Genomic DNA, 26,747 nt, shown 5'->3' with positions numbered 1-26,747 from the left:
AGCTCATCCATAACACACAGTTGAATCATTTTATTACAAAAATGCCACCGCACAATTATGTAATTTACATGATAATTTTGTTTTTAAGATTACATTAGATTATACACATATATATATATATATATATGGGAGGGATCTTTTGAGAACCGTGGAGAGTTTTAAGAACTTAAGAACTCCATTCTAGGCCACACATTTAATTAAATGGATTGGAATATGTGGTTGAGATTAAATCTTGCAAAAAAGTCAAAGTAGGAGAGAGAATAAAGATGTAAGTGGTTACACTAACTTTTACGTCCGTTAGAGCATTCTCATCCAACCCCTCATTTTATGTGATGGGTGTTGTTATAATTTAGAGAGTGATTCAGGGTGTTGTGAGTGAAGAGTTTTTATATTTTAGAAAAAGTAATGATTTTTCTGTATATTTGAAAAGTTACTGTTCACCCCCTATAATTTTTTAATATATTTTGAAAGTGGTTGTGAGTGAAGGAAAGAGAAAAGGTAATGATAAAAGGTATAAAAAGTATTATTTAATTGAAATAGAGAGAGAAAATGTAGCGAGTTTTAGTGTAATTTTTTGTTTAGGAATAGGGAGTGGGATGAGAATGCTCTTACACATGTGTAAAAAGTCAACTCGGTGCGTAATAATTATGTAATTTTTTTACATGTATGTAACCTACATATATTAGGTGTGTGTAAAAAGAATTCGCAAAAAAATCGTACACTGAGTTCTTTCGAGTTCTTAAAACTCAAAGATGTTCTCATTTGAAATATCCCCTAAATATATGTAGAAAAGGGTTCAAAAGAATAAAGAGTATATTATGCATAATGGTAAGAATCAATAGATTTTTGACATTTGGCATTAAAACATATGGTAAAAGAATAATTCTAGAAAACTATGTCGGTTTTTTGGTAATTTTAAATCTCAACCATTGATTAACATGATCCAATGGCTATGATTTATTCATACTCTTCCTAGGAAACTACTTATTTTTAGGATAACTCTCCCATATATATATATATATATATATATATAGTCAAAGTATATAATGAAAACCCATTTGAGTTATGAAAACCCGTGAAAACTCTATGTAATATCATTTTTTTTGTTTTTTTCACACACGTAATATATGTTGTAACATTTAATACAAAACATCGAAAATTAAAAAATAAAAATGTTTTGCTATTTTTTAACATTTTTTACTAATATTTATGTATATTTTCAAGAGAAAGAAAAAGTTAAATTTATATTTACATTTTTTATTCACTTTCATTGTGAACCACAAGATTCAAACTTTAATTAAAAACATTTGGTTGAGAATGAGATTCTAGAGTTTTCACAACTCGATCAAGTGGGTTTTTATTCTAACCTAACCCTATATATATATATACACACACACACACACTAGTTTTAGAGTCCGTGTTACACTCGGGATAATTCAAATTATAAAATTATAAGTAAAACAAATAATTACATAGCGTCTATGAAAAAAAATGTATTACATCTATGCTTGTATCTATAAAATGTGTACATAAATTTATTTTATTTATATCACAAAATAATTTTTTTTAAATGAGCTTAATAAAAAAAATGTCCGTGCAAAATCGTACCCGAGAATGCTTCTTTCTATTGAAAAATTCATTCTCAATGTTATATATGTATAATTGAAATAATTTTGGTCATGAACCAATTTTGAAAATAAGACTTTTCATACGATAGCAGTTCTAACCACTCAGCCTAAATACAAAAGAGGCGTTACCTTTATTGATATATTTATCAATTTACCACCCATCAAAGGAAAGTAGGATATTAAATTGTAGCAATGGATGTTCTTCAAGAACTATGTTTTTCTTAGCTATATCATAAAAAATATTTTGATAAGTTTCAGAGGGCTTCTCGACTTTGTCATAATGACAACATAAAAATTAATATGTTAACCCATTCAATTTTGTGAATATTTTGTTTCATTTAAGCATAGTTTTGCATGACATGCTTCCCATACAACGTTCTGATCATCATTGAAGGAAAAATTAACGTTGACATAAATATTTCAAATTTGATAAAAGTTAGAAGCATTGATAAGCATGGGGGTGACATGTCAAAAGTGTTTGCAATCTTTTCTTAAATTTTAATAGTTGGGAGAAAAATAATTAATTTGCCAAATCCCGAACCTTTTGATTATTTTAAAAAATGCCCTTAAAAATAAACTTGAAACCTAAATCATGTTTAAAATTCTAACTTTCATACTTTTGACATTTTAAAGTCAATACTTTGAAACCCATAACAAATTTGATGATAAATCTATTTTGCATTCTCAAACTTTTAAAAATACTTAAAATTTTCATTTTTGACACGTAGCAAACTTTGACATAAATGTAGTTAACTTGTACCAAACAATCTATTTACCAACTTTTGACCCATAAAATCAAATTTAACTTCCACAAAAAACCCAAAACAATTTTCATTTGATTTTTGAAATTCACCAAGTATTTTGAAATATATAGTAAAATAGTATTTGAAATATATAGTAAAATAGTATATTAAAGTGTTACCATTTATTTTATGGTAGATAATATAGGGGACTTTACACATCCGCGCAAGTTAGATACAATCCACCTGACCTGACCTGACCTTCGTTTTGGTTGGCTCCTGTAAATATCAAAGAAAGAAAGAAAGATAATCGAAATCTGATCGTGAACGATGACGGAAGCAGCGATAAGGAAGAAGCCAGGGATGGCCAGCGTCAAAGACATGCCTCTCCTCCAAGACGGTCCTCCTCCCGGCGGCTTTGCTCCCGTCCGCTACGCCCGCCGGATCCCCTCCAAAGGTCCCAGCGCCGTCGCCATATTCCTGGCCGCTTTTGGCACTTTCTCCTGGGGCATGTACCAGGTCGGCAAGGGCAATAAGATCCGGAGGTAATAAATAAATGATACCTCCTCTTCTCCCATTTCACTAATAACTCTTCTCTCATTTCACAAACCCTAGCTTAGCTTTTTATAAAACATTTTTTATGTTTAATTCAATTTCCGATTTAACGTAAGTAATATTAATCAGTCTGACTGAAATGAATCATATAATTTGTGAGATCTGTTATGACTGTTGAAAGCGAAACCTTCATTTCATGATTTGTTGGTCTGCATAGTGATACTGTCAGTGACTGTTGCAAACTAACTGCACATTTTCGATTAAGCTAGCAATATGGGTGGGGGAATTGAAATATGAACTGTATTTGAATTGTGTTCAATATCGTGGCTTATAATCGGTCTCGGGATAACTAGGAATTTAGGTAATACTTATTTCTTGTGTACGCATTTGGTAGTTTGAAAATTGTTGTTCGTTTTCATTTGCACATCACCAGATTAGGTTGATGAGTGCGAGCCTACTGTTATCATTTGACATCTTTTTCGGGAACCTGAAATAATAAACCATCCAAATCACCTATAGTTGAGACGTGTTGGCAAGTAGCAGCTGCAAAAAACGAGCGAGTAGAATGATATTAGGTAAACATTAAACTTATCAACAAGCCAACAATGGGATTTTGATATGAGTATTACGTTCTAAAGACTTACGCATCCAGTTGACATTAATATGTAAAAGTATCACAATTACATAACTTGGTTCTTCTTGAAATCATCTAATTGCATCATGCTTTTGACATTGGCGAATACATGGTTGCCGCTCACCAGCACACTAGTAGCAAACTTAAACTGGTTGCAATCAAGAACACCATGAAGTGTTTTATTAAACTCAAAAACCATTCATTCCCACAAGCTTTTAACCGTTTGTTTCCCACTTGTTATAATATTAACTTTTTCTTAGCTCACAAGCAGTGAATGGTGTTAACTTTGACTTTCTTTGCTAAGAAGGTCATTGACTTTGAAGCAACGGTTGTAACAGCTCTAAAAATGATCTGGCTCTAGGATTTAAAATTTGCTCTGTTTTGAGGGCAACACACCCATATCATTTGTTGTTTGTAAACCTGAATAGTTTTCTTCTATCTGAATATAAGTTAAAATTTGAATCCCTATGTATAATTTCAAATTGAAATTTTATAGTAACTATAATAACTGTTTACCGTGAATCTGTGTGGTTTAGGGCAATAAAGGAGGAAAAGTATGCTGCCCGGAGGGCTATCTTGCCCATGCTTCAAGCAGAAGAGGATGAAAGGTAATAAAAAGCACAAATGCCTTGGTCTTTATGGTTTCCTTTTCATATTTGGAAAATAATTTGGTTGAATCTGTGTTTTAGATTTGTGAAAGAATGGAGGAAGTATTTGGATGAAGAGGCCCGCATAATGAAAGATGTGCCAGGGTGGAAAGTTGGAGAGAGCGTGTATCATTCTGGAAGGTGGATGCCTCCTGCAACGGGTGAGCTGCGACCTGAGGTCTGGTAAAGCTATGACCGGGTAGTTAAGTTTGTGTCGATTCACAATTGTATCGCAAGGGATGGTGTACTTGTGAAATAAAGCCCAATCAGTTTGTGGTACTTTCAGATGTTTGATAAACAGTTGGTTGCCCTTTTGTGTTGTGGCACCAAATGAGGTTTTTTCTCTATTGATTTACTTTCAATTTGTTAACACTTTGCAACAGTCTGTCATGACGGCTGATATGATCCTATTTCATTTTTCATTACTACTTGGGGATGATCATTTTATTCTTCACAAAATAATGTAGCATACTCAACCTAGTTTAGACTCATGAACCCAATCAATATTGGTGTTTGAAGCTTCAACCTATGATGGTTCAAGTAAAAATATAAAGTTTTAACTTGAAGCTTTTGGTGAGCGATGTCACATCGCTCATGGAATACTTGCTCGTTAATAGAGATTCACTACATTATTTGGATACAAACTAAAATATAAACACTGATCTACCCTACTGTTTTGGATAAACTTGCATATACATTTATTAACAAATAAAACATTATTTGCAACAAAACATAATATAGATCTGATAACACACCATACAAACCATAGTAACTAGCATCAAACTTTATTAAAATCCCACTACTAGTTAACTTAAACCCAAGACTACTGCTGAAATCACCAAAAACCAAACTGGTTTCAAACAAACCCACATGCCCTTCTCAGCATGCCAAAAAACAAGGACCAGTGCCACCTTCCTTATCAGCAGCATCTGGAACACTTGAATAACTGTAAAGGTGGTTTGACATTTTCCAACCCCAATCATGTTTCCTCACGATCGACATCTGGGGCCATCGGCTGATCCTCACATAATGCTCCCTAATCTTCCCATCTCCCAACACACTTGTGACTACGGTGTAACAGCATTCGTGGCCCCCCCACACCTTGTCATCAGGGTCAGCTGTTTGACTCCCGTCTGGGTGAAAATAGCGTCTCATTAGTGGGCCTGCCCCATTCCAGTACGGATCCAAGTTTAGCCAGTATCCTGGGGCCGACTGAAGGTAATACAGTCACTAATTTCATCTTTTGATTGTAATGAAACGATTTCAGTCATGTTTTATCTTACATGTCAAATAAAAATGATTGGCGTCAGACGAGTTGGACACCCTAAGTCTATTATTATTAATGCCTATAACCCCCTAACTGTATTAGTAAAAAATATAGATTATTGAGTGTCAACCTAACCGGGCGGGCTCCTTTCTACACGCAGTTCTCTAGAAAGCGGCTAGTTTGTAAATGAGCCGAGCCCAAGCCAAGGCAATTTTGGCTTTTTAGGCTCGTTTAGCTGGCTCGTTTGTTCGTTTAAATTAAAGTCCAAATTTTTATATAGAAGTTTTACTCCAAAAGTATTAACCCATATTTTAACATATATAAATTATATATTTTGTAGGTTATTAATTATGCATTACATGAAAGTTAAAATAATTTTTTTCTTTCATGTATAACAATGTGTAAAAATAATTTTAAAAAAATAAACGAGTTGGCTTGAGCGTTCTTAGGAGTCAAGCTCAACATGTCAGCTCGTTAAGATTAACGAGCTAAACCTGAGCACAACCTGGCTAACTCTCAGCTCGTTTACAGCACTGTGAACAAAAGGATCATAAGGATACAATAAAGGACTTGCCTTTTTGAAGTGAAACTCCCACGAGTGATCCCATAGATCTTCCTTCAAGATTCGGCTCTGAAATAAAAAATTTGAAATATATAAAACAAAAACTCACAGAACTGAAAGCTAAGAACAAAGAGGAAAATTTACACGTTTTCCATCCATAATAGATAAGGAGTAAGCAGCCAACTTCGACAGCCCCTTGATTTGGGACATACGAGGTATATGTGCTTTTCCAGCCCATAACTCTTCGCACTGCCAACAATCAAATCATTTCATTAGCCATAGAACATCGTGCGTAATTGATGATTAAACAATACTAAACAGACTACTGAGACACTTGTTTTGTTTCAAGGAACATGAATAGGAAACATTGTTGTTAAGATCTTGATCACAACTCTTAAGGTCTTATGAGACTACATGGCACATACGAGTCAAATTTTATTAAGTTAACAACTTCAAGAGTTCAACACCCCAAAAATAAAATAACAAAACACACTATAGTAATCTGAATCAGAAGTGTAAGAAGCATTAGAGTAATTACATTAAATTTAACATTAGAGTAATTATTATTACGCTATAACTTTGAATTAGAGTAGCCGTAATTACTCCATTGCATTTAACTGTAGCATAATTATTATTATGCTACAACAAAATTGTTGGGGGATTTATGCAAATTGTATATCTTAGGAAAATCTGAGAGTCGTGAAACACTTTCAAATCAAAACTATTTGTTGGTTCCCAAATGTTTTGACCGGATAAAACTCAGATTAAGTGCAAGAGTCGGTATGGAGATTCAGGGCCATCTCCGAGATGCGTTAAAAAAATTCGGGCCTTAAGTAAAAGTTTTTTTTTTTTTGGCCAACATTTAAATTTTTAAATGAGCTTTGTTGGTTAAGATTTGGGTTGTGCAAAAAAAAAAAAATTATGTCTCAAGTGAGACTAGAACCACAACCTTTTGATTGAAAGTCATACGCAATTGCCACTACACTACACCAAGTTAGTAGTTGAGTAATTGAGTTTAAACATTTAAATTACATATTGTTTACATTCATCATCATCATCATCATCATCATCATCATCATCATCCTCGTACTTGGTATATCCCACCAATAGCAAAACTATGGTAGGGTCTAAGGGGGGTAAGATGTAGACAGCCTTACCTCTACCCTGTAGGAATAGAGAGACTGCTTCAGATGAGACCCCCGGCTCGATAGTAGTTTTGCATCAAGCCTTGGACATAAGGCACATAACCCTCAACCATCGGCACACCGGTCGATTGGTGCATGTACCCTTGTCTTTCGGCTATGCAACGCCACCACATATTGTTTACATAAAAATATATATAAATTAAAAAAAATCAGGCCTAGCGGGGTGTCGGGCCAAGGGTGGTCGACCACCCAGCCCCCTAGGGCCGGCCTTGTGGAGATTGAGAGAGTTTTGATGAACCGGTCAAAATAGTCGTATGATCAAGTGGTAGATTTATTTAGGGCTGGGGAGTTGAATTTCAAAATTTGTGACAATAAAACATATGAAATTTAATTTCTATTGTGTTTTTTTTTAAATAACAATTAAATTTCTAACCGTGTGTTTTAGAAATATGGGGCTTAGCCCTTTGGACCCTGGGGCGCTGCCCCGAACCCCCTCCCCCTTTACTTAGGGCGCCCCTACGCACCAATAGGGTTAAATTATATTACTATCGAAATAAGTGTGCACCTTGCTTTTCCGATATATGTTACAATTAACTTGGACAACAAAAAATGAAGCAATTAGTGTTACTCTAATTCAAAATTGGCCAAAACCCGACTTACCCCAAATCAATTAATTACAAGAATTGGATATAACGTATCAACAAAATTGGCATAAAAAGGCGCGAGAGAGAGTACCTTTTTAGACCAGAGAGCGTCAGCAGAAGCGAGACGGTACCAGGTGCGAGAGACGATGAGCGATAGTGCCAAGCTGCGTGCGTCCAGATGATCCAGTATTAATAACATCACATCCCAACCAAATACTTCTAAATTCTCTTCTTCTGTCTTTCCTCTTTTCATTTTATTTTTATTCTCCTTCGACTCCCACCCTAATTCCCCATCGTAATCTTCACCATGCCTTCACATGTCTTCTCTGTACCTGTTGCAATTGGTAGTTGGAGGAGAAAATACTAACTTGGATATTCTTCTAGTAGGATAATAAATGAAATATCTTTCTCTAACTTTTATGTGTTTAATCAATTTATCTATTTTTATATTTGTCTTAGTATTAATATGATCTTGAACAATTTTGTATCTTAAATATATACAAGCAAAATCTTTAAAACATACTCCTAAATCACTAAATTGCTTTATTTGTAAATAGAGGTACTTATGTATTTGATCCGAATTTACGAGTATAAGACTCACCAAACCCATATGGCCTTTAAACGGGTTATAGCATCTTATCAGATTAAAAACTAATCTTACCAAATATTTTATATGAAAATCCTATAAAATAGAGATTTACTAAAAATTAGCATCTGATTTTTTTTTTACAAAAAAAATATTATTTATAATTAAGAAACAATTTAAATAGCAAAAAAAAGAAAATAAGTGGGTCATGGGTTTCATCAAACCCAACGAACTTTTAAACCGGTTTATAACATCTCATTTAATTGTGAAACTCTTTCATCATCAAACCATAAGTATATTATTAGTTTTCTTACAATAAATAAAATTAAAATACAAAAAATATATATATAAATATTAGAAACGAATAATGTAAACCAACCCCGTATACAAAAAAATATATAAATATTAGAAACGAATAATGTAAATCAATCCCGTAATACGGAGAATAAAACCTAGTGTGTGTGTATATCTAATTCAATTCTAAAATATTAAGAATTTAAGTATGTAGTGTAATATTATACTAGAATTTTTGTCATAATATAGCCAAAATCGGTTCGTTACTACACCAGAATTTATGACATGTCCAAAAGAAAAAAAAAATAAACAGAACTCTCGGTTTTCTTTTTAAGTTAACGAACGTAGCTTATAGAAAAGTTAAATTGGTTAAAAACATATATTATTTTAAAATATACGTGTTGTTAATTGTTAATGACACTAGTTTCACTTTGTAGGCCCCAAACATCAAGATGGACTAATTCCTCAACCTAAAGTGTCTTATAATGGTAGGGGAATGTTGACGGTGTTGTTTGGCCTTATGAAACACATCACAAAGTATACTCATTTATGATCTTTAAACTTATATCATGTTTTAAACTTTTAATGTGCTTAAGACTTGATTAGCAGGATGTTCTACCTAGAATGTCAAAAATTTATTTGATCAAAACAATTAAAGCACGGCTATAAAAACTTAGAATTGTCACGGATGGATATAGCTCATCTATTTGACTACAGTGACCAGTGTTTTCTTTGCGAGTGAGTCTCGATAAAACAATTTCGTCATTAAGAGTTACAGACAAATTATTATCTTTAGCTTGCTGGCTAGTAAATTGACAAAAGATTGACATTATATCCCGAAACAACATACTGATCATTTAAAACAACATTAGTATCAATTGTTAAGACTTCCTATTTGAGTTACCAAAGCATTTGATCCATTTCTTATAGCTTACAAGGAACAACAAACACATCATTTAAAAAACAACATTACTAAGCCCTTGCCTTATATAAGGCTAACCGCACCCCTTATGGTTTACTGTTATAAGGTAAGCGTTTGAAACTCGGATAGATATTTCACAAATGTATCATAAAATCCAAATTTTGAACGTAAGAACACTTTTGCATAAAGGTGGCAACTCCATTCACCACTTGAAATAAAAGACAAATAGTCAAGTTTTGGGTTTTCTTATATCTTACCCGTTTTTATTAAACGGCTTATGTTTGGGTTAACCCTTTTTAAACTAATTTAATTAATCAAACTGTTTTTGGGTTGTGCTAATATTAAACAAGTAGAACCATCAACTCATTACAATTAGAACAAAAAACATGCATCTTATGTGGTCAATGTACACACAGGAAATGGCATATAGATAATTAGATATGTTATCTTATGTGTTCCAACTCATTAAACTGTCCATTTTGCAACAATTTTATCTTTAATCCACGAAAATTCTTAGATTAAATTCAGTTAAAGTAATGCTAACTAAAGTTGCTACTATCATGTTTTGACTGAAACATTATTACATGATTATAAATGTACCTCACACAGGGAATCATATGTATGTCTATGCATGAATTGGAATCTGAACTAGACATGCATAAGTGACGATGAAATGAAAATATAACAAATGACTATACACGAATACAAATAAAGGGAAACGTCAAGTCTCACTTAGAGATCCTGCAAACACTTCATTGGGACCAGAATGTTTGGTTTACGGTTTTCTACTGAAGTGTTCGGGGAAACTCAAAGTGGCACTTGACACAATCATAATAACTATTGTATATGTATATATTGACTTAGGAAGTTTATTCTGCAGCCCGAGAAGAAACTTTTACTCTTAAAGGATTCTTCATAACAACGGTGAACTCAACCTTTTCAGAAAGATCAACATGATAACCATCAGGCTCAGTCCAACTAAAATACCAAATCAAATTAGCAACAAAATATTCCAAATGAAGCATAGCCATATCAGAACCAGGACAAATCCTTCTTCCCGCTCCAAAAGGCAACATCTTTATCCCTTTACTTCCCGTTAGATCAAACAAACCATCATTCACCAAAAAGCGCTCTGGTTTAAACTCCATGGGCTCATCCCAAACCTTCGGGTCCAAACCCATCTCACCCACCATGAAATTAATAATGGCGCCCTGCGGGATCATGTACCCTTGCACCTCTACATCTTTCATGACCCGATGGGGCAACACAAAATGCCCCGGAGGGTGCCTCCTCAACCCCTCCAAAACCACCGATTTCAGATACGGCATTTTCTGTATATCCTCTTCGTTTATAACCGCTACCCGCCTCCACCCCTTTTTGTGGAGGCGATGGCGTTGGTCCAACCACCGCAACTATCTCATCATAAAGCTTACTCTGAATACGAGGATGCTTCACCAGATTAGCCATGATCCACTGCAACGCAGTGGACGTGGTATCCGTACCCGCGTTAAGAAACTCGCTACACATACTCGCCATGTCACTACGAGTCAACCTTCCGCCATTTCCATTATTACCCCCTTCTTCTTCCGGAAGCCGTAGATTCACCAACGTGTCAACATACGCCACGATCTCTTCACCCCCTAATCGAGTCCCTAAATCCACCCACCCAATCCGAGACTCGATAAGCGGAATCAAGACATCGTCTCTATCACTCCGCAATTTCTCAAACTCCTTCCACCGATTCCTAAACAACACCTTCCCCAATTTCGGAAAAAGCGTGAGAACCGCAAACCGACCCGACCCGACTTTAATCAGCATATCCCGTTGCACTTTGGCAATCTCGTTGACTTTAATTTCGTCAACCTTGTTACCAAAAGGACCAAAACACATGACCACCAGCAAACAAAACATAGCATACTGAAAATGGTCAACCACTTTGACCCCATCACTCCGTTGACTTTCTTGAAGACGATCAATTAGCATTCGAAGCACCCGGTTACGAACCCACGAGTAGGATTTGACACGTGTCGGGTGCATGATCTGGGTGGCAAGGTTCCGGCGGAGGATACGCCACGTAGGACCGTAGGAAGCGGAGGAGATGTTGGTCATAGCGAGTGATTTAGGGCGGTCAGAGAAGACGGCGCCGTTTTGGATGAGGATTTGGTGGGTGAGAGAGTGGGAGGCTACGAAGATGGTGGTCCGGAAGGCGAATGGGAGAGTGAAGATGGGTCCGTAGGTGGACTTGAGGTTTATGAGAATGGGCTCGAATTGGAGGCTGGAGTTGGTTAGTAGGAGGTGGTAGGTGGAGTAGATGAAGGATGGACCTGGGGGTAGTTTGTTGTTGTTGCTCAGTGTGGATTTGATGATGGCGATGCAGAGGGAAACGATGATCATGAGCCATGTCTCCATTGGTGTACGTACTGGTGTATGTTATCTACTTTATCTTTTTGTCATCGAAGAAGGTCAGAAAGAAAAAGTAAACAAAAAAAAATCTAGCTTTGCTTTAAATGTCTGTTTGATGATAGCTAGCAAACCCGAATTTGTTTGATATCAAGTATTTCCGTTACAGTAACGATAGTAAACTAAAAAAAAAAAATTCATAAACGTCATTCATATAGCGTATGGAAAAAAATGGAAAATTTATATAGTAACCTAAGTGAGGAGATAGATTCCAAAAATGACACACACTTTTGAAGAATTCCCAAACTAGCTCATCCTAATCTCATCTTTACAATGAGATTTAACGTCTAATGAGGATTTGACACTTGACCTTAAATCTCATTATCAATATGAGATTTGAGAGCCATGTGTCGGTATGTCATTGGCAGATGAATCTCATCGTCCGATACATAAATTTCATTGCCACGATTGGATTGGGACAAATTATTTCTGGAATTAAGCAAAACGATGGGTTAATATGGGAATCACTCTCCTCTAATAGGTCATTTTGGGAATTTTCCCCAGAGAAAAACATATTTCAAACGTGTACTCAGGGTGGTAAAGTCGTTTGTGGTGGTGGTGAAGCAACGCCACCTTGGTCGCTTCGGTCAGTACCGGTTTCGTCCGTTATGGCACAGACTCTAAACCCAAAAGATAAGTTAGTAAACACCCAAATAAAGTACATATTTTATTTAAAAAGCGACGCAAATTCAATTTCGGTTGGTATAAGTTATCTTCGTCATAGTACAAATAATCCATCAACACAAACTTAGGGGCTTTTTGTTCACATGATTTTTTTAAAGGAATTTTAAATGGATTTTGAATCAGAAAAGAAATGAAATCTTTGAAAAATACATAATATGTTTGGTTGGTGAAGTTGTTATCGGAATTGGAATTTGAACCGGAACTCTCCTCTTCCTATTCCATCCCCTTAGGACTGACTAACAACGAGTTGAGTCGGGTCGGGACGGATCGTAAGCCCTCTCTCACTTGAAACTCGTCCTGAGCTGAAACCGGTCCCTAACAAAAACCCACCCCTGACCTGAGCCCGTTCCGATCAGAAAACCGATCTAACTCAAAACCTATTTTGGCCCAAACCATTTTTTTTGAACTTTTTGTTAGAAAGTGGAGGGATTCTTGAATTTCAATGAATATGTGATTTGATTGGAATTAGTTTCAAATTTCAATTTCTTTCATATCCAAGCGAACTTGTCATGTTAAGGGATTTAAACTCCAGTTACTTCAAATTTCTATGGCTTCCATGAAACGAACACACAGCCCCTAATCTTTCAAGAGTATAGTTTGGTAGCGGTCAGTTCTTAATAACCGTACCAACAACCTCATATTGAACTCATAAACCTTTGTCTTGGCATGTAATTTGGATCAATATTTCCTCTACTAGGTTATCACTGGGGGCAACTGTGGATAACTATGTTTTCGATTGTTATGTCAAGTTGACCTATGATCAATTTCATATGCTATTATCAGTAACATATGACATATCCAACTAGTTCTCTATGGATGCTGATCTGTAATATCTTATGTTTTTGCACTTCTCTAAGGGAAGCATCTTTGTGGAGTCTCTTTTCATTTTGTCATAAAGGGTTGAGGAATGGCTAATGGTCTGACTGCATAAGGCTGGTAAACAGGAAATTTACTCTTTTAAGATATGCAAGTCATTCTATAAAACATGTTAAAATAGTTATATCTTGTTAAGACGTTTTTACCAGTACAAAGTGAACATCCAATTCTCAAAAATTTGTGCTTAACATCTAATTCCAATGGTAAATAATCTTTTGACATAACAATTGTTCACTTTATCATTCCATTTACGAGACCAGAATGCCAATACGTTTTGGATTCTAGGGCCGAATGTGCAAATATTAAGTTTGGTGATTAACTGCCATAACGACATGAAGGGTAATTTTGGCAAAGTCACATGAAAGGTTATTGTGTTACAAATGTGTTCTTACTTGGTTAAGGGTTTGTGAGTTAGACGTTCTAAAACACTTACGAAAAGTAAAAGCGGCAAACATACAAAGATAAATACAACTAATTTAACTTTAAAAACACACATTAGATTCTAGGCATTTTAAATATTTAAGACAAATTTCCACAATATTCATACAAGTACATAGCAATTACTTATATAAAAAGATGCATAAATTCAAGATTATTCCCATTATCAGCATTCTAACCTGCATTTGAAAAGAGAAAAACAAATTCAAATCAGCATGAAATTTCAAGTGTTCCTTATGCGGATAAAGAATCAATCAAATGGTTCAAGAATCAAAAGCTTCAAAACCAGAGGTTTTGTAAATGATCTTCAAATATCCAAAAAAAAAAAAACATCATAAAAATAATCCCTTTTAATTGCTCAAAACAAAAGGATAATAACATTTTTTGAAAAAACATTAAATAATATTAGGATAAAATCAAGAAGATGCAAATTTCAAATCATGGGTTGATTTGGCCATTTGGGGTAATGGTCAAAAGGGAGTCACCTAAATTGGCTACAAGCCTACAATTTTTTTTAGGACGGCAGCACTCTTCAAATTTGGAGAGCTCAGATGTTTCACTTTGGCCAGACTATGTTGTCATAACCAGGTCCACGCTGGTTTCAGAGTTTGGCTTGGGCGTTCCCTCGGAAACCATACCGCCGACTGCCACTTGACAGCCGTTGTGCCACCACAAGAGCATAACTCTCTGGCGTAACACACGATGAGACAAAAACTCGGTTGGGCTCTGGATTCGAACTAACAAACTTTGCATAAGGCCTAGCTCAAATCCTTCATTGCCAATATCCACCCAAATATGACACAAATGCGATTCGAAATTGAGTCTCGAGTGAGAACCCAAGCCTCTTACCACTAGGCCACAATTAATCTATTTAAACAAAAAATTAGTTTTTTAAAAGATCAAACAAGACATTACCATAGGAAAGCAAGCTAAGCATTAACAAGCTCAAAAGCCTGCAACTCCTTGAAGTTCAACCATGGTTTCACCCAAACCTTAGCTTCATAAGTTTTCTTCTCACCACCATCACTTGCCTCCAGTGTAATATAATACATAGTCCCAGCCACCACCTGCTCCTTGGTGCTGATCACCTTACCAAACTCCAAAAGCGAATTCTAGATATCCAAACCCTAATTTTAATTTTTATTTCCCCCAAATTCAAAACCCTAAAATCGAAATTACAAAATACCTGCTTCTTGTTGTGCTCATCGACGGCGAATTGAGCAAGGCTGTCGATCTCGAGGCTGTTCTGAGCTACCTTAGGCTCGCTGACTCCTCCAAGGGTTGCCATTGATTTCACTGGTTCGAATCGAAAGCTGTGATTTGTAAAAGTGAGCGTGCTTTGAAAGCAGAGAAATGGGTTGTATTTATAAGGTTTAAAAGGAAGAAAGTGAGAATCGAAAAGCGTATATGTTCGATTATTATCTTAAGTGGGTATCTTTAATTCAGTCGGTAGACGTTAACGGATTTTGACTTTTAAATATTAAGTAGATTAGGAATTAAGATATAGCATTCTTATCTTAGGCTGGGATTACGGATGATCTCGGTACCGGTACTGAAAATATCAATTCCGAAAATCATAAATTCTTGGTATCGGGACGGTACCGGTATTGAAGGTTAAAATTCAGGTAATACCGGTATCGTACCGATCCCGAAACTCAAAACTTTGGTACCGATACGGTACCGACGGTATCGATTTTGGAACCGGTTCGGTGCCGGTACCGAATTTGCTTATCCTTAGCTGAGATGGATAAGACTCTAGAACAGGTTAATTAGCGATGGACGGTTAAAATCTCTTATAAGGTATATACACGCACATGTCTGGATTATCCTAGATTATGCCGTGTAACTAAAAGTTATAATTTACTTTCACGTATAACCTTTTTAAGTCTAGCTTGATAATAATATAATGTGATGTATGCTATAAAGGGTAAAGTTGTATCTTATTATTGTGATTGTCTAATTATATTTTATTTTTAAATTACAGATAATTTAAAACTTAATGTGCAAAGTAAATTTTAATGTGATAGTGAGACGTGTTTTTTGATATTTGAATAAACTAAAACTAGCATGGGACCTTCAAAAACTGAGTATAGATCCATCTTTATCGAGGGTTAGGTTATAATAGGAAATATACTTTTTGTTCATTGATTTTGAATATGAAGGGTTGAGATTAGTTTAGGGGGAAATCAAGTGTGAACACAAGGTAAAGGGCGTAAAAGGAATAACACATTTGTTGACTTTCTTTCTTCACATGCAAGGCACATGCCAAATTCCCCCATCATTTTAAAACGTCCATAACTTTTTTACGACGTTTTTATTGAAAAACAAATTCATCATAATTACGAGCGTCTTTTTATCTTTTATATGAGTACCATATTGTAATATAAAAATAAAAAAAAATTAGTGGGTTTTTTACAAATTATGTTTTACAAATTTGTGTTATACAATAGTATTTTTCATTGTGTTTTTTCCATTGTGTTATTTACATTGTGTCATACAATTGTGTTTTTTATTGTGTTTTTTTTTTCATAGTGTATTTTTCCATTGTGTTTTTTCGGACTTTTCCAGCGAGGTGGTGGCGGTGGGTGACGGTTGTGGTGGCATGGGCGGTGGAGTGGTGGTAGTTGTAAGAGATGAGTGAAGATGTAATTGGGTTTAATTTAAGTGGGTTTTTTAAATTAATTTAAGTGGGTTTTGATATTAAAGTATTAGACTAAAATACCCTCCTTCCTAGCATTTTTAGAAAAATCAAACTTCTTATTTGAACCTAACCCTGTTTCTTGTTACAATTTACAAATAATATATTCTTAGTATTCATTCAACCTTAAGCACACGGATTGGAATCCCATAGTTTATTTGCATAAGTTTCTCTACAAATCGGTGTTAAGGTCAACGTAATAGGGTTAATATTTTCGAACTGTTGTTTATTGTTAGTCATGTCAACAAAAATACAATATATTGATAATCATAAAAGGAAATTTAATCTAATTATAATCTCTCATAATAATAATAAAAAAGAATAATTCAAATAAAGTTTATTAGAAATATATTTATCTTAAACCTCATCACACAACTTATTAATACTCTTTAGGCCAATAGCTATACATCATTCTTTAAATTTGACTTTATTAATTTTCGGTTGTAGTATACTTGTTTTGCTTGTCGTTTTGATGTATGCTTTTATTTTAGTTGTATGTAGTGTTGCACAAATTCTAACTATGCGTCGATTAATCCAAGGTTAATCGCTAGTCCCCACCCCACTGATTAATTTTGGCCTGGTCGGCCAATTAATCAGTCAATGGTCAAATCCGGCCAAAATCACGATTAATTAGATTAATCACGTTTTCTGGCAACGTTCCAGCCAAAATTGGCGATTTTCAACGAGATTCCGGCCAAATTTAGCAGTTTTCAATGAGATTCGGCAAATTCCGGCTAAAATGTATATGTGTATATATAAAACTGAAAATTAAATACAAATATGTGTGCGTGTGTATAAAACTGAAAATGATACAATAAAGTCCAATCCGATTAATTCCGATTAATCGCAAGTCCCACTCCACTGTCTGACTAACGATTTTTACAACACTAATTATACGTTTGGATTGCTCGTTACTTGTGAGTAGCTTTCTTTTTTTTTTCCCTAAATATATTGGCCTAAAAAGAGAAGAAAGACAAAAATTCCTGATTACTTTTCAACATTCGAGGGCATAAATGTAATTAGCAAGTAAAATAAATGTGAACAGCAAATGAGCAACGTTGTTACATTATCCGGATAATGTTTTCCGCCGGAGACCAAATGCATTAAACCCACAAAACCACCGCCTACCGGAATCGCATGGTTTCCTTCACACGCATACAACCATCGCCGGCGTTGTTGGTAAGACCTCACAGTCAACAATTATGGCCGCCGGCGTTCCCTCCGACGGCCTCTTTCATAATAAAACCCCCACGTATTATTCCTCGCCGGATTCACGCGAAAAATCGCCGGTGGGATTCGAATGCTGAAAGTTTCCGATCACGGAACTACGATTTTGACTCCGATGAAGATTTTGAAGATGTTGAAGATACGAATCAGTGGCTTGATGTACTTGAAGACTTCATTGACGGTGTGTGGATTTTTAAGGTATTTTTTTATATAATTTAAGGGGTAAGTTTTAGAAAATTAGTCATGTTGACTTCAAAGGTCAAAATATCTAATTTTCAAGTTTGAAATTGATGTGAATGATTTGGGTTTCAAGAAAAATGTGAGTATAATTTAGGAGTTGTTACCATTGTTCGTAAATTAGAACCGCTCCGAGGGTTATTGTGTCTCAAATTCATGTCAATTTTGAATCTTGATAGTTATTATAGCAATGACTTCAAAAAGTCAAACATGGACCAACTTCTTAGATGATGCAAAATGAAATCCTATGTTTCGGGTGAAAGCTTGAGACGATTTGGCATGCTAAGCAGTCAATGCGGAAAAATATTGGATATCGGGGTCAGATATCGGTTATCGCATTGAGATATCGGTAGGATATCGATAATTTTAATATCATGTAAAATTCATATATATAACATTTTAACACTTATAATTCAGTATAGTCTCCTACCATTAACAAAACCTTTTGCAAATTGCAAAACACTAACAATCGTGGCAAGTAAGAATTGATTAAGACTCAAAACACTAACATTGAACACTAAAAGTTGATAATTAAGACTTAAAACACCGATATCGGGAGTATCGGTGATATATCGGTTAAATATCAGTCCAATATCGCTGATATTATCGGTACCGGTATTCTGACCGATATTTCGTCAAGGGACCGATAACCGATATATATATCGGCGATATCGACTGCATAGTTGGCATGTTGACTTATGAAGGTCAAAAAACCTTGTTTCCAAGTGTGTAATTGATGTGAGTGATTTAAGTTTCAAGAAAAGGAAGAGTATTAATCTTGAACATGGTGCCATATTCTATAACTTAAGCTTGTTATGCCACAAACTCATCTCAATTTAGTATCTTGATAGTTATAACAGTGACCTCAAAAAAGTCAAAACAGTGAGCAACTTCTTGCACATCTAAAATGATTCCAAATGAATAGAAATTAATAAATGTACATAAAATCAGTGCAGGCATTCAAATCATATGGGTGGATGCTTCCTGCTATAATCTCATCTTTACTGATAACATCTGGCCCAAAAGCTTTCCTTATGGCATTAGCCATTCCCATGGGCCAATCAGCACTCTCATTATTATTTCAAACTGTATGGGGTAAACCGAGGTATAAAAAAAGGCGCCAAACCAAGAGCAAGCCGAAACGACCATCGTCACAACAACCACGACCACCACCACGTGCCGCCAGTTACATGGATATAGAAGACGAACAAGAAGAATATGTAAAAAGTAAAAGAAAGAGGGCAACCGCGTACCAAACATGGGTGGCAGGTGATAGCAAAAGTAATGGTTCATCTTCAAGTTTTGGTGGTTGGGAAGAACTTGATGGAAGAAATGATTGGTCTAAGAAAGATGGAAAACCGAGGAAATCGATGAGTAAAATGGGCCGGGGAGAAAGAAGAAGCGAGATGCCATTATTATTAAGATTGTTGATCGCGGTATTTCCATTTTTAGGTTCTTGGACTAGAATGTTATAAACTTGTATACTTGCCCGAAAGTGTCTTTATTCGGTTTTATGCACAAATAAAGTAGATAATAGGTTCAAAGTTGATTTCTTGTTATTTAGTATTATACAGGAAAGTGATGCTTCACATTAATGTGTATCCAAACAAAAATATGATATGTTATAGTGAGAATATTGGCTATGGATTGGCAGTGGGAAATGATGATAGACTCATTGTCTCATTGTATGTTTTCAGATTCATTGGCTTCATTCTAATTGCCTTATTAAATCATCTTAAAATCATGTCTTTATCTTTTATTGGGGTCCCAACTTGCAAGCTATTTTCCTCTACTGAGCCTAGTATTATTGGGGTCTAATCTAGTTAGTTTTTTAATGACGTGTCACAAACATTTGTAATTTAATGAGGTGGCTGCCCATGTGGCACTGCCATCATAACCTCACCTCCACCACCACCACCACCACCATCATCAGCCGCCACCACCACCGGCCGATGTCAGAACCCCCAACCTTTTTAGCTCTTTTTCTTATTTGTTTTCGAACCTTGCCATCTTGTATGCATAGATGGGGTCTCTAGGAACCTGGAAATATAAATCTTGTTGAAAGCACCTAACTTCGAATCTTGTCGGAAAAACAATTTTGGTCGGAACCCTTGAATAACTTGTCGGATCTCCCAAAGCTGCGCAATTCGACTTTAATCCTTATCATGCCCTTAGCATACCCTTGATTATGAACAATACTGACCGAAAGCCAAGTTACATACCTTCACCAGAGTTCCTGCTTGTCTTGCCGGAAAATTGCGAAATGCCACCACCAACATTGCGGTCCTCCACCTTCAGTCGTCACACACCTCTACCCTCTGTGTCTGCAACCCTACATCGCTACGAACGAGTCACTAAACCTCCTCCCTAGTACACCCACCTTGCCAACTTGTTATCTAGCGTGAAGGGACACATGATACTTGGTAGTGGTAGCTAATGGGGTTTTTAGATCATGATTAGGGGTGGGCATGGCGGGACTTGGTGGTGGTGGATATGGCGATGGTGGGGGGGGGGGGGGTGAGGTGGCTATGGTTTATGAGAGTGTCACATTAGTAGCCACCTCAACAAATAACAAATGTTTGTGCCATGTCAGCATCTACGTCACCAAAAAAACTAACTGTATGTTAAGACTTTAGTTAGAAAAAGTTCAGTGGAGGAAAATAGTTTGCAAGTCAGGCTATCAAAAAAAATTATTAAATTAGGATTGATATTGAACAACGAGTCAAAGTTATGATAATTAAAATCCAATATCCCTTTTAATTATAGCTTTTACATTGAAATAAAGAAAACGAGCAGCAATCTGTATTGCTAGCAGAAATTATTTTTATTTTGTAATATCATTTTTATCTTTACATATTTTGCAAGTCGTCACTTCTTTATATTTCATCTGTTATCTTTGCGTATTTGATAATATTAACCCCGGTCATCAAAAACCTTACATGGTTAAACAAAATATTTAGGGTATACTGATTGAGAAAACCCCACTACATTCGACTAAGTGAAGGAGCACTGTCCAATTTATCGTCTCAGTTAATCGCAGTTGCATAGACATCAACGGAGACAACGTTGTGTACGGTTGAATGTCTTTAATCATGGTTGACAACTTGACATATAATACTCATGTGTGCATGAAAGCATGCAATGTGAGACCACTTTTGTCACTCCACCCAACACCTTTGTCTTGTGATGCACCGTCGTGGTTTTTTTATTCACCTTTGATTATTTGTCTTAACATTATAATTATTTATGTTTCTTTGTTTTGTTTCTCTTCTCTTCTAGGACCCCAACAGGCATATGTGTCCTATATGTTTGGTTCTTGTGTCACCTAGATCATTTCATATATCATACAATCCAAAAGGATTATAAAATGATATAGAATCACATCAAACTTTATACATTTATTACCGGAATATTTGAAATATCATGTCCTTTTAATTAAATTTACAAAATCGTATTTGAGCAATTACTAAGCATATAGCGGGGCATAGTGAACAAAATCAATCAAAACCTAAAGCAAATCATGTTCCGATAACTTATAGAACCGAATGATCAGCAAGCGTGAAGCACTGGCTTCAATCTTCGGTCTTCAAGCTTTCCGACTGATTAAGATCTTCAATCCTTGTTACATCATCTTCGTAGCCCCTGAATTCGCTCTGATACCTTCGATTTTCGATATCCCCTAGGTTGTAACGGCAACGACTTTGAATAGGCTCGAATTAAGGCAAAATGATGAGTGCATTGTTCGTGCACACCCAGTTGAGTACATGCCATGCGTGGTTCGAATGGGCCAAAATTAGGGTGTTTGTGAATTGAACTGGTCGTGCACTGCTAACAACGTAGTAATGCACGAACCATGCAATGGTCATATTGTCTATTCTTTTACATCTTTTTATTCTTGACATCCATAATATTCATATCTTATTTTTCATCAAAACATGTAAATCAAGGATATAAAACATTAATTATTTTAAGTATCCGATTTTCAACATAAATAGCTACAATCATGGGGCATTGCTTATAAAATACATATGTTAATTCAAACACACCTCTAAATTCAACAAAAGAACCTAACTTATTAAAAAGGATTTTCAAGTCATGGTAGTAGTTTGGTTTGGGAAGGCCTGAGTTCTCTGGATTAGATAATGAGGTTATCTGAAGGTGGAGGTGGTTGGTACAATGAATTTGAAGCGGATGGTTGATTTTAGAGTTTCATAAGAAGAACAAAAATAAATAATAATGACGGATTATCAGGGCCTTAAAAACATGTAGTATTTAATTTCTTTTGTAACGATAATAACAAAGAGTTAAAGTTACTTTTTTACCCTTGACACATACCAAAAGTCATTTTCGAAAAAGACGATCCACACATGCTGCTTTTGATGCAAAACCAACTCCAAACAGCCAAACTTCAGATGGAAAAGCAACAAACAGATTTTCTGACATAATTTTCCTAAATTTCATTTCCAGTAATATTAATTCTGTTCATCATCTTCTTCTTCAACCTCTCTTCTGGTCAATAATAATAACAATGGCTTTATTTATTGACCTAAATCTTTACCCAGATTCACCTCCTCATCCTCCAACAGACACTCCACCCACCACCGCTCTAACCCTAACCTTACCTAAACTCGAACCCAAAGAAGAACCCTTAGACGAACCCCAATTCAACCATCTTCACACCAATTTCACAAACCCTAACCCTAATTTCAACCTCAACACCCAACCCGATGATGAAACCCATGTTTTTTCCGAATTCAATCGGATTTCCAATATGTTTAACACCGCGTTTTCCGCTCAATCGGACAAATTTGATGCTGCTGCTGCGTGTGTTGACTCTGACGCACAAGCGATTGTGCCGGTGCCGGAAGAGAATCAGACCACGCCCGTTGCCGATTCGTCTCGCCGGAAGAACCAGCAGCGGTCGGGTGAGTTGGTTCGGGTTACGAATTTAGGGGTCGAAGACGAGAGGTACTTTCGGCACGTGGTTAGGAAGACAAGGATGATGTATGATTCGCTTCGGGTTTTGGTTAACATGGAGGATGAGAAGCGGAAGCACACGCATTTGTCGGGTCGTAGTCGCAGTGCGCGTGGGGATTTGCGGTCCGCGACTGTGATGAAGGATAGAGGACTTTGGTTGAACCGCGATAAGCGGATTGTGGGGTCGATCCCGGGTGTTTATGTTGGGGATATATTTTTTTTCAGGATGGAGATTTGTGTTGTGGGAATGCACGGGTTACCGCAGGCCGGGATTGATTATTTGACGTCTAGTCAGAGCTCGAATGGGGATCCGATTGCTACGAGTATTATTGTGTCGGGTGGGTATGAAGATGATCAGGATGCGGGTGATGTTATTATTTACACGGGGCATGGCGGGCAGGATAAGTATTCGAGACAAGCTAATCATCAAAGGTTAGAAGGCGGAAACCTTGCGATGGAGAGAAGTATGCATTACGGGATTGAGGTGCGCGTTGTTCGTGGATTTCGGTATGAAGGGAGTCCGAGTGGTAAGGTTTATGTTTATGATGGGTTGTATAAAGTTATTGAATCTTGGATTGAAGTGGGGAAATCAGGCTTTGGTGTTATTAAGTTTAAGCTCGTTAGAATGGAAAATCAACCGGAAATGGGTAGCGTGGTTCTTAAGTATGCGGAGGGTTTAAGAAATGGAAAGTTAGAGGGTAAACCTAGAGGATATGTGTCATTGGATATGTCGATGAAGAAAGAAAACATGCCTGTGTATCTTTTTAATGACATTGATGATAATCACGAGCCGATGTTTTATGAGTATTTACCAACATCTGTTTTCCCACCTTTTGTGTATCATCTTGGGGGGAACGGGAATGGGGGTGGGTGTAATTGTGTTTCTGGGTGTCAAGACGGGTGCTTTTGTGCTAAAAAGAATGGTGGTGAGTTTGCTTATGATCAAAGTGGTCTGCTTGTTAGAGGAAAACCATTAATATTTGAATGTGGACCGCACTGCCGTTGTCCCCCTCATTGTCGGAACCGGGTCAGTCAAAACGGTGTTAAGAACCGGTTTGAGGTTTTCAGGTCAAAGGAAACAGGTTGGGGCGTTAGATCATTGGATTTGATTCAAGCGGGTTCGTTTATTTGCGAATACACGGGTGTTATTCTCAATCGAGAACAAGCACAGCTTTTTAGCATGAATGGCGATAGTTTGATCTACCCGAATCGGTTTGTTGAGAGATGGGCAGAATGGGGAGATTTGTCCCAAATATTCTCGGATTATGTGCGTCCATCTTATCCGTCTGTACCGCCTCTTGATTTTGCAATGGATGTTTCTAGAATGAGGAATGTTGCGTGTTACATGAGTCATAGCGCGTGTCCGAATGTTTTGGTTCAGTTGGTGTTGTATGATCATTATAATTATGCATTTCCTCATCTTATGTTGTTTGCTATGGAGAATATTCCTCCGATGAGGGAACTTAGTCTTGATTATGGAGAGGCTGACGAATGGACTGGGAAGTTGGCCATTTGTAACTAAATAAACGTGGAGTAGCTTTTTATGTAGCTGAATGTAGGTTCATGGATGCATGATGCACCAAGGTAACTGCATTTTTTCTTCTTGGTTCGGGTTGGTTAAGTGGTTAAAATGGGTTCGGTTGATTTGAAACCCTTTTGTCCAATGCTTTTCAAAAAGGTTTTTTTTAAATAGTTAGTATGTAAGATATGATTATAAAAGTTATATTATTTCAATGATAAGATACTTTTTACAGTAAAATGATATAGGAGGTTTTATGCATTGAAAATAAATTTTGGGAGAATTGCAACCTGTTTTTTAGGCTAAAAACTTTGGCTTTATCTTTTTGGCCAATTAAAGTCAATAACAACTAGAACTATCTCATTTGTGACAATTAAAATATCTAGATTTCTGTTTAGTATTACTGTAGTTTATTTTCATCCGTGGTCTATTTTTAGTGACAACTCTGGGTTGTGATTACATCTTATGTTGTGAATCTATTTCTATGTTTGCTGGCTGTAGAAACCATATGTGTTCTCTTACTTCCATAAGCGTGCATCACTTAATTTTTTATCTTCTGTTTATGTATCACTTGATTGCACTCTAGTTATTGTATATATTGTTCTTTAGGCTGTACCCTTGTCTTCTTTTTCTTGTTTTAATTGTCTTGGTGTATCGCCTTAACATCGTTGGGTTACTTGCCACTTCACTTGCGTACTGCTTGTGTTCTCAAATCTAGTAAGTGTTTCTTTTGAATTCACACACACACACACACACACACGCAAGAACGTTTAAAATTGAATGATGCGTGCTGAAATAAGCTAGTGGCAGGAGATCAATGAGTTGTGGCTAGACATAATGTGTTTTGCCCTTTATATTTACGTTTGCATATAGTTTCTTAGTATTTGAGTATAGAAGCTTTTAGAAGCGGATTAGAAATACCTTAATATGGTGATGGTTGGGTGGTCCCTGATGGATGCTGTATGTATATATCTCATGTGTCCACATAGGCACTTGAGTCCACATGTTTAGATTATCAAAACATTTTTACATCTTATGTGCAAGCAAGGTAAGTTGATATACAACACAAATGATCTATAGGGGCATGTAGTCAAGCATACAAGTGAAGTTTAGATCATGCAACCTCCCTTTATGATAAAACATGATGACATACAAATCGACGTCCTTAGTCTGTCAGGAATCAATCATTTTGTTCTAAAATGCGTGAGACACTCCGGGGCACTAACGTATGTGAACTGTGAAGCGCCCAATATTAACAAAAGAGTTATAAGTAAAATTTAATTAGCGTTTTCTACTTTTGTAAACCCTTTTGTAACCCTTAAAACATTTTATTGCATATCTCATGGAACTCGCCATTGTTCTTGCCTGTGGATATTAATTATGTAATGAAATTTCTTGCTTTTGTAGGTGGCATAGAACAATCTCTCGGCATCCATTTTGCAGTTCAACACTAAAAAAGAATCACATCTTATGTTTCCCTGATTAAGTAGAGATATTGAAGTAAACGGTGAAAGGCTTCGGCACCACGTGGCATGTGATGTTGGTGTGGATTTACCTTTTTTTTAAATCTGGATGCAAGTTAATAGGGCGTATAATCAATTGACACTGGTAGTGAATATAAAGGGATCGAGTGGCGTTAGCAGGTATGAAACAGTTGATGATATATGCATTAACGGACGATATCCATGACTCAATAAATTGTTTTGTTGTAGGTTTGTGACTGCTAGTCTGACTTAAAAGCCGTTCAATTTATATTATAGCTTTGTACATATTGGATTTTAGATTATATAGATGTTCCATGGATTATGTATAGTGACTAGTGAGTACAATTTCTATTTCTGGGGATTCTTATCTTGTTTAATGCCGGATGTCAAATAATAAAAAAGTGATTATTGGCAATGATAAAAGGTTGCATACCCTTTGGGGGAGTTTTTTTTATCGGTCTGGTACGAAACAATTTCAGGAAAAGAAAAAATAAAAATCCAATGTAGAACCAGTTTGGTGGAA

The 26,747-nt window shown here is 36.1% G+C and overlaps 4 protein-coding genes and 2 pseudogenes across 5 annotated transcripts; 3 read left to right on the top strand and 3 right to left on the bottom strand.

Annotated features, from left to right (window-relative positions):
• Window positions 1–2,671: 2,671 nt before the first annotated feature.
• Window positions 2,672–4,530, top strand: LOC143571664 (NADH dehydrogenase [ubiquinone] 1 alpha subcomplex subunit 13-B-like). The gene is made up of 3 exons (XM_077057033.1): window positions 2,672–2,913; window positions 4,094–4,165; window positions 4,247–4,530. The coding sequence occupies exons 1-3, from the start codon at window positions 2,699–2,701 to the stop codon at window positions 4,389–4,391; spliced, it is 432 nt and encodes a 143-aa protein (XP_076913148.1). The 5' UTR covers window positions 2,672–2,698; the 3' UTR covers window positions 4,392–4,530.
• A 543-nt stretch (window positions 4,531–5,073) lies between these two features.
• LOC143571675 (uncharacterized) lies at window positions 5,074–8,075 on the bottom strand. Its single transcript, XM_077057039.1, has 4 exons — window positions 7,914–8,075; window positions 6,178–6,282; window positions 6,046–6,102; window positions 5,074–5,416 (listed from the first exon to the last, which is right to left on the bottom strand). Exons 1-4 carry the CDS (start codon window positions 8,073–8,075, stop codon window positions 5,084–5,086), a joined length of 657 nt encoding a protein of 218 aa, XP_076913154.1. The 3' UTR covers window positions 5,074–5,083.
• A 2,219-nt stretch (window positions 8,076–10,294) lies between these two features.
• On the bottom strand, window positions 10,295–12,033 carry LOC143571668 (cytochrome P450 89A2 pseudogene; annotated as a pseudogene).
• A 2,978-nt stretch (window positions 12,034–15,011) lies between these two features.
• Window positions 15,012–15,429, bottom strand: LOC143571663 (cysteine proteinase inhibitor A-like). Its single transcript, XM_077057032.1, has 2 exons — window positions 15,269–15,429; window positions 15,012–15,194 (listed from the first exon to the last, which is right to left on the bottom strand). The coding sequence occupies exons 1-2, from the start codon at window positions 15,368–15,370 to the stop codon at window positions 15,012–15,014; spliced, it is 285 nt and encodes a 94-aa protein (XP_076913147.1). The 5' UTR covers window positions 15,371–15,429.
• A 2,488-nt stretch (window positions 15,430–17,917) lies between these two features.
• Window positions 17,918–19,896, top strand: LOC143571674 (uncharacterized). The gene is made up of 2 exons (XM_077057038.1): window positions 17,918–18,205; window positions 19,201–19,896. The coding sequence occupies exons 1-2, from the start codon at window positions 17,918–17,920 to the stop codon at window positions 19,717–19,719; spliced, it is 807 nt and encodes a 268-aa protein (XP_076913153.1). The 3' UTR covers window positions 19,720–19,896.
• A 2,876-nt stretch (window positions 19,897–22,772) lies between these two features.
• On the top strand, window positions 22,773–26,477 carry LOC143571667 (histone-lysine N-methyltransferase family member SUVH9 pseudogene; annotated as a pseudogene). Its single transcript, XR_013142135.1, has 2 exons — window positions 22,773–24,805; window positions 26,148–26,477. The product of XR_013142135.1 is annotated as a histone-lysine N-methyltransferase family member SUVH9 pseudogene (transcript).
• Window positions 26,478–26,747: the final 270 nt, after the last annotated feature.

The sequence above is a fragment of the Bidens hawaiensis genome, unplaced genomic scaffold (assembly GCF_021521415.1).
Source record: "Bidens hawaiensis isolate Kalapana, Puna unplaced genomic scaffold, B.hawaiensis_p1.1 tig00025458_1, whole genome shotgun sequence".
Lineage (NCBI taxonomy): Eukaryota > Viridiplantae > Streptophyta > Magnoliopsida > Asterales > Asteraceae > Bidens > Bidens hawaiensis.
The sequence above is the reverse complement of the archived record's forward strand: the minus strand, read 5'-3'. Positions and strand labels throughout refer to the sequence as shown.

Excerpts from the sequence above, each read along its gene's own strand:
- LOC143571674 (XM_077057038.1), top strand. The coding sequence starts at position 17,918 with ATGGTTTCCTTCACACGCATACAACCATCGCCGGCGTTGTTGGTAAGA. Across the intron at positions 18,206-19,200 it reads ACGGTGTGTGGATTTTTAAG|GCATTCAAATCATATGGGTG; the intron begins GTATTTTTTTAT and ends AAATCAGTGCAG.
- LOC143571664 (XM_077057033.1), top strand. The coding sequence starts at position 2,699 with ATGACGGAAGCAGCGATAAGGAAGAAGCCAGGGATGGCCAGCGTCAAA. Across the intron at positions 2,914-4,093 it reads AAGGGCAATAAGATCCGGAG|GGCAATAAAGGAGGAAAAGT; the intron begins GTAATAAATAAA and ends TGTGTGGTTTAG. Across the intron at positions 4,166-4,246 it reads CAAGCAGAAGAGGATGAAAG|ATTTGTGAAAGAATGGAGGA; the intron begins GTAATAAAAAGC and ends TCTGTGTTTTAG.
- LOC143571675 (XM_077057039.1), bottom strand. The coding sequence starts at position 8,075 with ATGAAAAGAGGAAAGACAGAAGAAGAGAATTTAGAAGTATTTGGTTGG. Across the intron at positions 6,283-7,913 it reads ACGCTCTCTGGTCTAAAAAG|TGCGAAGAGTTATGGGCTGG; the intron begins GTACTCTCTCTC and ends GATTGTTGGCAG. Across the intron at positions 6,103-6,177 it reads CTATTATGGATGGAAAACGT|AGCCGAATCTTGAAGGAAGA; the intron begins GTAAATTTTCCT and ends TTTTTATTTCAG.
- LOC143571663 (XM_077057032.1), bottom strand. The coding sequence starts at position 15,370 with ATGGCAACCCTTGGAGGAGTCAGCGAGCCTAAGGTAGCTCAGAACAGC. Across the intron at positions 15,195-15,268 it reads ATGAGCACAACAAGAAGCAG|AATTCGCTTTTGGAGTTTGG; the intron begins GTATTTTGTAAT and ends TTGGATATCTAG.